Raw genomic sequence first — 13474 nt, 5'->3', positions numbered from 1 at the left:
CTATGGCATGCAATAACTTGAGATTACTTGAAAGATTTTCATAGAATTTAAAGGTAATACTTGGATTAAGAAGTGGAAAATCCCTTTCGATTCTCAGATTTATCAGTTTTGTCATTGCGGAGCTATTGGACTTAGATATTTTTTATATCAATTAGATGACAGCACTTTCTGTTACATTGTGATATATTGTTGAGTTCAGAAAAAAAATAAAGATGGATGTACCAACCATGCCAATTCAATTCTGACATTGTCAGTTTTCTAATTATAACTTGTAATTAACTTACTTTGATCTAAGTATTGAAGTCGATATGCATCTTTTGTAGCCAGGGTTACTTATTACCCATCATGCAGATAAGACTCTGAATAGTTTCTGCCAGTGGCAGGCAGTGATTGGAGGTCGTCGCCATCGGCAACATGACCATGCTATCCTACTGACTGGCCTTGACATTTGTGCACACAAGGACTCTCCATGTGATACTCTGGGTAAGTGTATATGATTAATGTGCATGCCATTCATTATGTAGTTCAAGAACAAGAATGAAATTTAAGACAGTTAGTTCAATGCATATTCTGTTGGTCCAAATAGATTATATATTTACTACTTAGACCTGTCAAGTTGAAAATTTGTGTGTTGATTCCAATTTTAAAAGGGTTTGGAAGGGACTACATTTTGTGGTGGAAAGATTCTTTTAATTTGCACAATTTTACAATCATTGTTTCATCCAACATTTTAATAAGTATACCCCTAGGCGTGTATTTCAATTTTGAAATTCATGGTACAGGTATAGTAGACACTTTAAACTAATTCAAATGTTGTTATAAAATCATTAATTTGATTGATTTGTTTTGTAAACACAACTCCGATTCTTAAAAACATCCATATTGATTTACTCAAAATTTTGTATGAAAATTCAGTATTTTGGCCAATAATTCAAAAATTTGATCCATAACACCTACTTTCTAAAGTTCAATCTTGAATTTTAAAACAATATTTTGTGATTTATGTGCAATTAAAAAAGTTACAATGCTCCTACTATTTTTGTTTGAACTCTCAAATTCCATATGATGATTTTTTCCATAAAGGTCATTATTTATTTCCAATCTACTAGCTTAAAATTTTTTTCTATATCAATAATGTTAGAAGACATGAGTGCATATTTATTTCACATTATGATTGATTTATGTTTTGTTGACACCATCAGAAAAATCAAGTTCATGTTAATAAATCGTAAGTAAATTTTAAGAAAGGTCAAGTTTAAGACAATGTAGCTCAATAACAAGCACTAATAACCCCAGTTTTTATACCCACACTTTTTAAAAAAAAGTTTGGTTATATTGTTGTTACCCTGGTCCATCCGTCTGTCTGTCACACTTTTTTCTTCCTCCTCTTTTCCTGTAAGCATTAACCAATGAATCTTTTGGAATATGATAGTTGTGTCCTAGACGTTCTCTTTCTGTTCAGTTCGGTTTACAGACTTTGGGAACGTTGCTGGACAGCTTTTACGTTTTTTGACAGCGGCCCGCTTAGTGTTGTTAGGAATGAACTCAGCTGAGCAATAAGATTAAGTCAGCTGAGATTTGACTAAGATTGTTTTGAGAAATGCAATTTGAGCAAAATCTCAACTGAGATAAAAACTTACTTGAGTTGAAACTGAGTTTAAAATTTGAGATTTTTTCATGAAATCCAGGCCTGTAGATAGACAAATTTATTCTGGGGACCAATTTGGGGTTGAAAAATGACATTTTTCTATAGAAAAACCTGGTTCCTAGAACTCCTCTTACATTTTATGCAGTAGCCTAATCATCTTTTGGGAAATGATTGGTGGTGTCCTGTAGATGCATGTGCAATAAATTTTTGAAATTTTATCTTTCACTTTGAGGGGCAAATGGGGTGGAAAAACAACAAACAAAATCCTGGTGCTTAATGCATTGTGTCAAGTGCAACAAGAAAATATTTGCTTTAGTTGGAATCTCAACCATTTTAAAGACATTTGAACAGTCCAAAAATGATGGGGTTGGGATGACTGAGGCACTTGCCCATCAGAATACTCAATGCAAATTGATATGTGCAGCAGGAATATACATGGTATAGGGTATGTTCTATGGTAAATATTGTGGCTTCCTTTGCTAGTAACACAAGTACAACAGAGAATATATTTAATTGTGTGCAGGTATATCTGTCTCATGACAGCATGGACATTAAACAATATAAAATCAATCAATCATTGTAGAAATTGACATCTCCATATGAGTGAAATATTCTCAAGAGGGACATTAAACAATATTCAATCAATCAATCATTGTAGAAATCAATAATACGCTTCCCAAAAAATAGGCAATACTACAAAACTCGGGAGCGAACCTCTATGATGAGTTTCAGTATTTACTCGTCATCACATGAAGAGGTTTATTTTTCAGAAAAAATTATTATAACAGGTCTATGATAATAAAAAGTCCCGTCATCACATGAAGAGGTTTATTTTTCAGAAAAAATTATTATGATAATAGGTCTATGATAATAAAAAGTCCCGGTTTAGAATAATTATTGGAGGATATCTTCCTTTTCAAATAAGTTACAACACTTATTAGACCACCCACATGTTGGCCTATACTAACTCCTGACTACCTTTCAGGCTTTGCTCCCATCAAAGGTATGTGCAACAGACTAAGAAGTTGTATTGTGACAGAGGACACAGGACTCTCTACAGCATTCACCATTGCTCATGAGATTGGTCACAAGTTAGTTGACAAGTATTTTTTTTTTTTTGGATTGAAAGGTGGATAAAAGTAGTCCATCTATTTTTCTGTGATTGTATTCATTATATACAATCCTTTACCTTACAAATATTTGTTGAAATCATGAATAGGACAACAGTTTTACGCTTTCTGTATATCTGTGTCATATATTCATTTGAAACTTGTAATATATAGAAAATATTACATGCTAAAATCCATATCGTATGTCATATCAGCCCATGTGGCCCCATATGGTAATTTTCGGCTTGATATGCATTTTCTGATATGTGATATGGATTTTCGGACTGGTCATTGTGATGTCACCTGTATCGCGCAGTGCCGAATCTGCATAATCATTACCAAATATATGATAAATACAAATGAAATGTTTAAATTGATTATTTAATTTGCAAAATATCCTGAAACATGTTAAAAGGTTAAAAGGTCAGTGATTTTCTAAAAAATTAAATACTCTGAAACAGCACTGGTTTGTTTATCAAGAAAGCATTGTTAAATGTAGGTATATAGTATATAATCCTCCTGTTTCAGTTTTGGGATGTTTCATGATGGATCAGACAACAACTGTCATCACAACACAGGGACCATCATGTCCCCCACCCTCAGCTCCAAGACAGGCACCTTCACCTGGTCCCGGTGCAGCAGGGAATACCTGGCCCGCTTCTTTAAGTAAGTCTGTAGAGACTGTTACAATCATCAAAATTAACTTTTAACCCCACCCCTCAACATTGTACTTGACTTTTAACCCCACCCCCTCAACATTGTACTTGACTTTTAACCCCACCCCCTCAACATTGTACTTGGTCCGTGTTTGTCTCTCTACAACATTGACCTTGGTCATAACCTTTGCACTATGCAAGATAAAATCTTCATGTTAGATGAACTGAGAGATCAAGTTTTAATTAATTATGAATGGAAGGGAAAGGTCAAGGTCAACAACGAATTGCTTTGGACATATACATGTAGTCACAATTGGGGACATAATGTTTCACAAACATGTCTTGTTCTGTAATTTTGTCCTCAGTTTTCAACAACCATAGCAAAGGGAATGGGGAAATATTCTGATTGTGACAGGATTTTCAGGCAGAAAATAACAGAATGCATTCAACATTAACTGTCACATTACAGTATTCTTGTAGTCAATCTGTGTGTGTTTACAGTACGATACAGTCTGACTGCCTGTCTGATGAACCCATCAGAGTCGCCTCCCTTAGATTCCCAGACAAACTTCCAGGCCAGATATTTGATGCTGATACTCAGTGTAAATGGCAGTTTGGGAAACACACTCAGCTCTGCATATTTGACTTTGGAAAGGTACAGATGTTGACAATAAGTACAGATGTTGACAATAAGTACATGTAGTTGTTGTTTTATTTCAATTTCGTAGACCTGACAGTTGTGGCAACCGAAGTATGATTAAAAGTATGTATTTTTAACTTTTAGAGAGAGGTGTGTCAGAAACTTTGGTGCTACAAAGGAGGTCAGATGTGTGAGACAAAATTTTTACCAGCAGCAGACGGCACATCCTGCGGTCATGGTATGGTAGGTAGGCATAGTTCATATGATATGTTAGGTAGGAATAGTTCATATGGTATGATATGTAGGCATATGGTATGGTAAGTAGGCATAGTTTATATGATATGTTATGTAGGCATAGTTCATATGATATCTTAGGTAGGAATAGTTCATATGGTATGTTAGGTAGGCATAGTTTATATGGTATGGTAAGTAGGCATAGTTTTTATGATATGTTAGGTAGGCATAGTTTATATGATATGTTAGGTAGGCATAGTTCATATGTATGTTAGGTAGGCTTAGTTTATATGGTATGGTAGGTAGACATAGTTCATATCATATGTTAGGTAGGCATAGTTTATATGGTATGGTAAGTAGGCATAGTTTATACGATGTGTTAGGTAGGCATAGTTTATATGGTATGTTAGGTGAGCATTGTTTATATAGTATGTCAGGTGGGCATAGTTTATATGGTATGTTAGGTAGGCATAATTCATATGATAAGTTAGGTAGGCATACCTCATGAGTGAATGTAAGCTGTCAAAGCAGTAGAAAATAAACACTTCAAATTCAACATTGGAAAATACTGGTAGACTAAGTACAATATACTAGTAGATTCCTGATCATTAAAAACATTGATATTTGCAAAAAGATAAATTGATCCAGATTGGGCTGTTGTTTGTGTCAATTGATCCGGGCTGTTGTTTGTGTCAATTGATCCGGACTGTTGTTTGTGTCAATTGATCCGGGCTGTTGTTTGTGTCAATTGATCCAGACTGTTGTTTGTGTCAATTGATCCAGACTGTTGTTTGTGTCAATTGATCCGGGCTGTTGTTTGTGTCAATTGATCCGGGCTGTTGTTTGTGTCAATTGATCCAGGCTGTTGTTTGTGTCAATTGATCCAGACTGTTGTTTGTGTCAATTGATCCAGGCTGTTGTTTGTGTCAATTGATCCAGACTGTTGTTTGTGTTAATTGATCCAGGCTGTTGTTTGTGTCAATTGATCCAGGCTGTTGTTTGTGTCAATTGATTCGGACTGTTGTTTGTGTCAATTGATTCGGACTGTTGTTTGTGTCAATTGATCCGGGCTGTTGTTTGTGTCAATTGATTCAGACTGTTGTTTGTATTAATTGATTTGGACTGTTGTTTGTGTCAATTGATCTGGGCTGTTGTTTGTGTCAATTGATCCAGGCTGTTGTTTGTGTCAATTGATCCGGGCTGTTGTTTGTGTCAATTGATTCGGACTGTTGTTTGTATCAATTGATCTGGGCTGTTGTTTGTGTCAATTGATTCGGACTGTTGTTTGTGTCAATTGATCCGGGCTGTTGTTTGTGTCAATTGATTCGGACTGTTGTTTGTATCAATTGATCTGGGCTGTTGTTTGTGTCAATTGATCTGGGCTGTTGTTTGTGTCAATTGATCTGGACTGTTGTTTGTGTCAATTGATCCGGGCTGTTGTTTGTGTCAATTGATCCAGACTGTTGTTTGTGTCAATTGATCCGGGCTGTTGTTTGTGTCAATTGATTCGGACTGTTGTTTGTGTCAATTGATCTGGACTGTTGTTTGTGTCAATTGATTCGGGCTGTTGTTTGTGTCAATTGATCTGGGCTGTTGTTTGTGTCAATTGATCTGGGCTGTTGTTTGTGTCAATTGATTCGGGCTGTTGTTTGTGTCAATTGATCTGGGCTGTTGTTTGTGTCAATTGATCCGGGCTGTTGTTTGTGTCAATTGATTCGGGCTGTTGTTTGTGTCATTTGTCACGTAAATCTGAAACTGACAGTGTAATAGTGATGTCCTCAGTACTCATTACTCATGGATTTTGTGGGAAAAGATTGGACACTAAACACTTGGCTTCAGTGATGTAAATACTAAAGTGTAAGAAACCTCTACTGCATATCTTATTTTTGTGTTTCAGTGGTGTAAGCAGGGAAAGTGTGAATCATTTGGCAGACAAGGTCCAGTTCCTATCAATGGTGGCTGGTCAGAGTGGACACAGTGGTCATCTTGTTCCCAGAGCTGTGAGGGTGGGGTCAAACACCGTTCAAGACGCTGTGACAGTCCTAGGTATGGACTCGGGGGAGTAAGGGATGATGCTCTATGTGATTGAAATATTAAAATCAGATCTTTGTAACATCATATATTCTAGTTTTAGTGATATTAAAAAAGAACAGACTGTCTTTGTATTAGTTTTGATATCGACCCTAAAAAGTATTACACATATCATCAGAAAACACAGATAATATAGTACATTTATGTATTACATGTATTTCAGACCACAGTACAGCGGAAAGGCGTGTCCAGGGGACAAAGAAACCCACAAGATGTGTAATTCGCAGGTACGAACTTAATAAACATTGTTAGTCGTTAACGAATATCTCAATAGAAAGAGGACTACGTGATGTTTTCTTTATAGAGATGCCACAGTAGAAAACGGGACCTCCGGGAGGAACAGTGTCGTGTGTATAACCATGTACCGTTCCGCGGCAGGATGTACCGCTGGACAGCCTATAGACAGATCCACGATGGTTTGTGCACACTGAAATGTGTATATATATATCAATGTATTTTTCCTATAAATTATTCATTATGCATACATGTAATTGTAATAGGGATAAAGTAATGCAACTGTGTGTTTAAAGCTACTAGTCAGTCTTGGATTGATCAAAGACATTTATAACAGTGATTAGGAACACCTTACAGCGGCATGTTTACCGCTTAAAATATTTGACGATCCCACCTATAAATCGTTAATTCCTATTCATTGGTTAGACAATTTGATGCTGATTTAAAAGTTTATTTCACTCCAATCATAAATTGGAATCAAACGTAACAAGTTTTGAAATGATTTGATGATCAACAAATATATACTATTAACAAAAGAGTAAGCAAATCATAAACATTTCCTGAAATCTCGCCGATTTTTTCAAGTTTGGATTATGTGTCGCCTTTTGAAACTTCACTTTCATTTTACTTTGAAGAGAAACATCTTCTGAAAACATTGTATCCTGAATGTTTTGTGAAGGGTTTGGAAGGTTTGAACTCAATATCTTTCATTCTTAACTCAGTATACGTAATTTAAATCAGTGTGTGCATTTTTACAAAAAAAACGGGACTGCGAGATAATACGAGACTTGAAGAAGTTGCGAATCTCTGTTATATATGTCTCTGGATTATTATCATATTTTTAATGCTACTTCATAAGGTTCGGTAATGCCCACAGGGCAAGGGAATGCACCGTTTTTCGAAGCCTTGTTCATATTTGCTTCAACTTTGAAAGATTTTAATTTTTTATTTTAATCAAAAATTTTGATACATGTATTTGATGTTTCCTTGCAGTTAAGGAACAATGCAAGCTGTACTGCGAGGCAGATGGGTACAACTTTTTCTATGCTCTTTCCAAACAAGTTAAAGACGGGACCCCCTGCAATGACTACTCTAGCGATATCTGTGTTCATGGGAAATGTGAGGTAGATGTCAGTCTAATTCATTTTGCCTGTGAACTTTAGCGTTTAATAGATTCTCCAGACAATGACTTAAGCCCAGTCACATGCACCTTTTTATATACAGCGTGTGAATTTTATGTATACACAAATTTTGCATTCTAGTGCACTTTTGTGCACATGAACAGGGGGTAAGCAATATTTGTATGAGAGTGTAAAAACTAGTACAACATTTACATCTTGGCAGACTAGGTGCAAGTTTTTTTGTTGTTTTTTTTTTGCATGAGTAATTTTACTCCAGGTGTATTTTCAGCCATTTGAACACATAGCAAAATTTACACAGTAAATCATTGCAGTTAAGCCCTGTTCACATGTCCTGATTTACTCACGGGATGCAAATTCTGCATATATGCAAAATCAGCACCTGGGTGTAAATTTGAGCATGTGAACGTAATTGCATATATGCAAAAGTAAATATACATATGCGCAAATATACACCCGGGTGTAAATCTGCACCTACTCAGACCAGATGCAAATTTACTTTTGCATATGTGTATATTTACTCCTAGTGTATTTTTCGTCATGTGAACGCACACACCATATACAACGTCACACTCGAGGAGTCGTCACTGTGGATCACGAGGGATCAGCTCCGAAGACGAGCAAATGCAGTATCACCGAATATATCGCTTTTCTCATAAAATACACCGTATTTCTGCAAACATTATATTGCATAGAGTATCTTGATCTATCAAATTTGTCACCGAAGCCTACACAGTAAGGGAAAATCGTGATTCTTTCTCAATCGAAAATAATCCGCCATCTTTATCAAACTTTATATACTATTTACCTACAACTTGCCATTTGACCCCAATTTGTTAAGTACCATGTGAACGCTTAGCAAATATACTTTTACACATGGGTGCAATTTTTGCATATATGCAAAATTTGCACCCCGTGAGTAAATCAACGCATGTGAAAACATCAAAACATTGCATTATTTTCTCTAGAATTACATCATGTCCTATATTAGAAAGAGTAGTGGCCTTCTGACGTATCAATAAGTTCTGATATTATTTTGGACAACACTTGCACAAGAAATGGCAAAACCTATACAGCTACACTAATAATGAAATATCCATTTCATTGAATATATCTATGTTGCTTGGAAATAGCGAACTAATACTGATTTACACACAGTTTGTTAGTGCGTGTGAATACATCACAAAATTACATTTAGGAGTGAAATTTGCATGAGGAAATGTACACCTATTAGTAAATGGGCACATGTGAATGGAGCTTATACCATCAAAATTATATTCTCTTTTATTTTTCAGCACGTGGGCTGTGACAACATTGTTGGGTCCACTGCTTCTAAAGATCAGTGTGGTGTGTGTAAGGGAGACAACTCTTCCTGCAGTGTATTTGAAGGCCAGTTCAAGGAGCAACCAAGGAGAAATAGTACGCATTCTCCTTATTAATGCATGCTGCCATTTATAGCATACCATGTATTTAGATATTTTTGCTGTAAATAAATTGATTATCGTTTTTTTTTTGGGGGGGGGGGGGGTCTATTGAATTTACAAAAAAATATTTTTGGTAAAAATGTAATCTAAGCAAATAGCAACAAGTTAATCATTTGCAAAATTTTATTACACAGAAATAAATACATAAATCATTTTAATACAATTTTGCAAATACAAATCTACATGTTCCAGCTGTATGGCCTTTTCTCTACCAATATAATGTTAGTGTGAGATACTCTGAAATTTAAACATTTAATGAGGCCTAATCAACTGTAAAAAGTTATCTGCTTCACATTCCAGAAGCTCATTATTAAAATACCCACTAGATGAATGCATAGCTAGCGGAGAAGTATGATCGTACTCTTGGCATTTTTGTTCGAATCCCAGTGCAAACTTTTTACCCCTCTCAGCTTTCTAATTTGACACATTAGACATGAGTTCCTTGTGTAAGCAATGTTTTTATTCTGATAGATTTAATGCTGAGTTTCGAATGCATGATATGCCCCATTTTCTGTTTATTTAGCCTACTTTCCTGTGGTGGTAATCCCAGGTGGCGCTAGTGGTCTCGTTTTCTCGGAGGCGGCTATCAGTCCCAATTATCTGGCTATTAGGGATGTATATGGTAAATATTTTCTGAATGGTGAATGGCAGATGGTGTCTGAAGGGGTGTTTGATATTGCTGGAACTCAGTTTGTTTACCAACGCAACTATAGAGAGCCAGAAAAACTCACTGCTGAAGGACCAACCACACAAGATATCGTTCTAGAAGTAAGGTCAATTTCTGCGCACAGTAAATGTAGTTTAAAAACAAGCAAACAGATGCTATGGATTTTCATTTGGAGTTACCAGTACAAGATTTGGAGGGAAAAAACTTTTTTCTTCTCGATTGACGTATTTTTCCTCAGAATAAAAGGAAGGTTGCAATGCTAAATCTAAAATAAATTATTGGGCAAAAAGTAAAGTTACTTGAGATCTGTACATTGGCTCTACTTTCAGATCCTGGTTCAAGGTGTCAATCCAGGTGTTTCCTATAAATACACACTCCCCAAACCATCCAACAGTCCCATCCTCCACAATTACACTTGGAGCATCAAAGTCTCTGCGTGTAATAAGCCATGTGCAGGAGGCAAGTTGCTCCCCAGTGACAGAAAGCATTAATTCGGAAGAGATCTGCTCATTTACCTACCTAATTGACATTTTTCTACTAATGTCACTGTTTCACATTTATAATTGGGTCATTTCTCTCCCAGGTAAAAGAACATCAACTGCCCATTGTTACCGGGATAATGGGGAGGAGGTGTCACCTAGATACTGTGATCAGAGGTCACGACCTCAAACTGGTGTGTCTGACTGCAACATTCATTATTGTTCTCCCAGGTGATGTACCAGAAATAAACTGACATTGTATCATGATGCTCTGAGTCCGATATACATAAGAATAACATTCTTAAAAAAATTCATGATAATTAAATATTTGTTTGAGTGTATCCATAATGCAGGACAGTTGAAACCTATCAACTATTTTGAGCAATCATGAATTATCACTGTCAGTGTTTTGATTTGTATTAATACTGTAATAATTTTGGCATTGATCATAGGAATACATTAAAAAATGGAAGATGAATGAATTTTTTTGCAGATGGTACACTGAGCCCTGGAAGAAGTGTTCTAGACCGTGTGGAGGCGGTGTGCAGAAAAGGAAGATATACTGTAAGCAGAAGATCAGCCAATCAGATGACCGACGTGTCAGCAGACGACGATGCAGTAGGCAGCTGAAACCCAAAAAGAGGATTCCCTGTCAGACACAGGAGTGTCCAGCCGCCTGGTTCAGTGGCAAGTGGTCTCAGGTACATGTGTACTCCTAGAGAATGTGTCCATGGAACTCTTGGGACAGTTGCTTTTTCAGAATAATTCCTTTGTTCCATCTATTGTGGCGTCGGTGGCCTAGTGGTTAGGCTGTCAGACTCTCGACCGAAAGGCCGTTGGTTTGAGTCCTGGCCGCGGCAGAGCCGACGTTGTGTCCTTGGGAAAGGCACTTTACATGAATTTTCTCACTCCACCCAAGTGTAAAAGGGGTACCTGGCTATAGACAGTGAAAGACATTGTTAGAATGTTAGTGCTCTAGCACTTGTAACAGCAGCTTGCACTGTATGCTTCCCAGGAAGCTGAGAAAGTTCTAGATTGATATAAGGTCTGCCGGGGTAATGATATATTGTAAAGTGCTTTGAGCAGCATACGCTGGAAGAGCGCTATATAAAAAACCAATCATTATTGATGAGATAAATAATACCCATGTATATATACAGCAAAACACACTTATAATGAACACACTTATAACGAACACACTTATAATGAACACACTTATAATGAACATACTTATAACGGACACACTTATAACACACTTATAATGAACACACTTATAACACACTTATAATGAACACACTTATAACACACTTATAACGAACACACTTATAATGAACATACTTATAACGAACAACACTTATAACAAATTTAAGCTTATTGTGAAGTGATATTTATTCCAATATGATAGGTTAATAACATAAGTTTTATTAAATATAACTAAGTTTGGTATAACGAACTGTTTTTTGCTGGCCCTAGGGGTTTGCTATAACCATGTTTTACTGAATGTGAAAATGGATGTATTTTGTAAGGTAAACCAGCCGTAGGATAACCTATACCTTCATTATTTTCAGTATCCAGTACATGTATGTTTTGTTTAGAAATGTAATAAGTACAGTTGCAAAGCATGAAAGCATTTATTCAAAAAGTTTTTTCGCTTGAACTTTGATTTATTGAAGATCTTGATCTCTCGAAGTAATGTCTCAGTTCCAAATTTTTCCTCTATAAAACTAAGCAAATTCACTTTTTGATCTATGATCAAACTTTTTATCTCTCAAAGTTCTTAATCCTTTGAAGTAAAAAAAAATCAAGCTATCATTAGATACAAAGAAAATATAAATCAAGTCTGAAGTTGTCACATTGTCAATTATATATTGGTTGGATTGCCGATTTCCAATTATATAGCCAACTCTTAAAAACACAAACTCTCGCATGCTCTCTCAATGCTTTTCAACGGTCCTCTGGAGTTCGAGTTATCTCGAGTCACCTCACCTCAGTTACCTTTACACATAATCTATTCATTTTGTAGTGCTCCAAAACTTGTGGTAAAGGAGTGAAGACCCGAGTAATATCTTGTCGTAGTCGAACCCTGAAGGGCTGGGTGATCCTGTCAGACAGGTTCTGTCAACACAAACCTCCCCTGGTCAAAACCCGAGGGTGTAGAGCGAGAAAATGCCCCCCTATCCTAGAGCAGAAGTGGATCCTGTCTGCTTGGTCACCGGTATCTCATGCAAATTTCATTTTAATGTATATGCTTCCAGAGAAAAGCATATGTCTCTTTCTGAAGATTTTTCTGCAGCTTTTTGCAACTTAACCATACACTTCTGTACAATCATTACCCACAATTAATCTCTTATTTCAGTGTTCAGCAAGTTGTGGTTTAGGCACTCGAGACCGTGAACTTGGGTGTGAAGAGAGGAAAAATGGACAGGACTGGAACACGGTGAATCCCAGTCACTGTAGCTTTCTAACAAGACCGAATAGCACCCTGGCTGAGGTCTGCAGGCTCAAGGAGTGTCCCAAAGAACCAGCATCTTACTGGAATGTGTCGCCATGGTCAGAGGTCAGGGTCAACATTTTCTGAATCGACATACTGAGTTATCTGTCATGTCTACCAGTTCATTACTAACGGTTCAACATCTGTTAAGCAATCACTACTGCTGGTGTATTGATTTCTATACCCCTCCAATCAGAGATTCAGGGACATTTAGAATTTGGTCTGTTTGCCTGCAACCTTGGTCATAACTTTTGAATATTTTACATATGTATTCCTTGTAACAAGATCTTTCTTTTAATTCATTCCAAAATTTTTGATCTCTTGACCTTGACCTTGGTCATATGGGGGATCATTGTTTCACAGTTGTTACAACTACTTTGACCTTGACTTTTTACTCCTGACTCAGTAGCTTTCATTCTCTGCCTCCTCATTACCCCAGCTGTTGTAAATATGAATCCACCACTTGTATTACAGATCCTTTAATATGAATCCACCACTTGTGTTACAAATCCTTTAATATGAATCCACCACTTGTATTATAGATCCTTTAATATGAATCCACCACTTGTGTTACAGATCCTTTAATATGAATCCACCACTTG

General features: G+C 36.4%; 1 protein-coding gene across 5 annotated transcripts in view; it reads left to right on the top strand.

The window, feature by feature from the left end:
• LOC125663614 (A disintegrin and metalloproteinase with thrombospondin motifs 16-like) overlaps positions 1 to 13474 on the top strand; it is a 74972-nt gene that overhangs the window by 56008 nt on the left and 5490 nt on the right. For all 5 annotated transcript variants that reach the window (XM_056152998.1, XM_056153000.1, XM_056152999.1 and 2 more), the window contains 16 exons: positions 324 to 483; positions 2634 to 2739; positions 3286 to 3423; positions 3915 to 4068; positions 4198 to 4296; positions 6185 to 6333; positions 6542 to 6605; positions 6683 to 6794; positions 7606 to 7736; positions 9047 to 9170; positions 9759 to 10003; positions 10232 to 10361; positions 10486 to 10612; positions 10875 to 11082; positions 12405 to 12596; positions 12738 to 12938. In XM_056152998.1, coding sequence (XP_056008973.1) covers positions 324 to 483; positions 2634 to 2739; positions 3286 to 3423; positions 3915 to 4068; positions 4198 to 4296; positions 6185 to 6333; positions 6542 to 6605; positions 6683 to 6794; positions 7606 to 7736; positions 9047 to 9170; positions 9759 to 10003; positions 10232 to 10361; positions 10486 to 10612; positions 10875 to 11082; positions 12405 to 12596; positions 12738 to 12938 — 2340 coding nt within the window. The remainder of the gene's footprint in view (positions 1 to 323; positions 484 to 2633; positions 2740 to 3285; positions 3424 to 3914; positions 4069 to 4197; positions 4297 to 6184; positions 6334 to 6541; positions 6606 to 6682; positions 6795 to 7605; positions 7737 to 9046; positions 9171 to 9758; positions 10004 to 10231; positions 10362 to 10485; positions 10613 to 10874; positions 11083 to 12404; positions 12597 to 12737; positions 12939 to 13474) is intronic.

This window comes from Ostrea edulis, chromosome 1 (genome assembly GCF_947568905.1).
Source record: "Ostrea edulis chromosome 1, xbOstEdul1.1, whole genome shotgun sequence".
NCBI classification, from domain to species: Eukaryota; Metazoa; Mollusca; class Bivalvia; order Ostreida; family Ostreidae; genus Ostrea; species Ostrea edulis.
The sequence above is the reverse complement of the archived record's forward strand: the minus strand, read 5'-3'. Positions and strand labels throughout refer to the sequence as shown.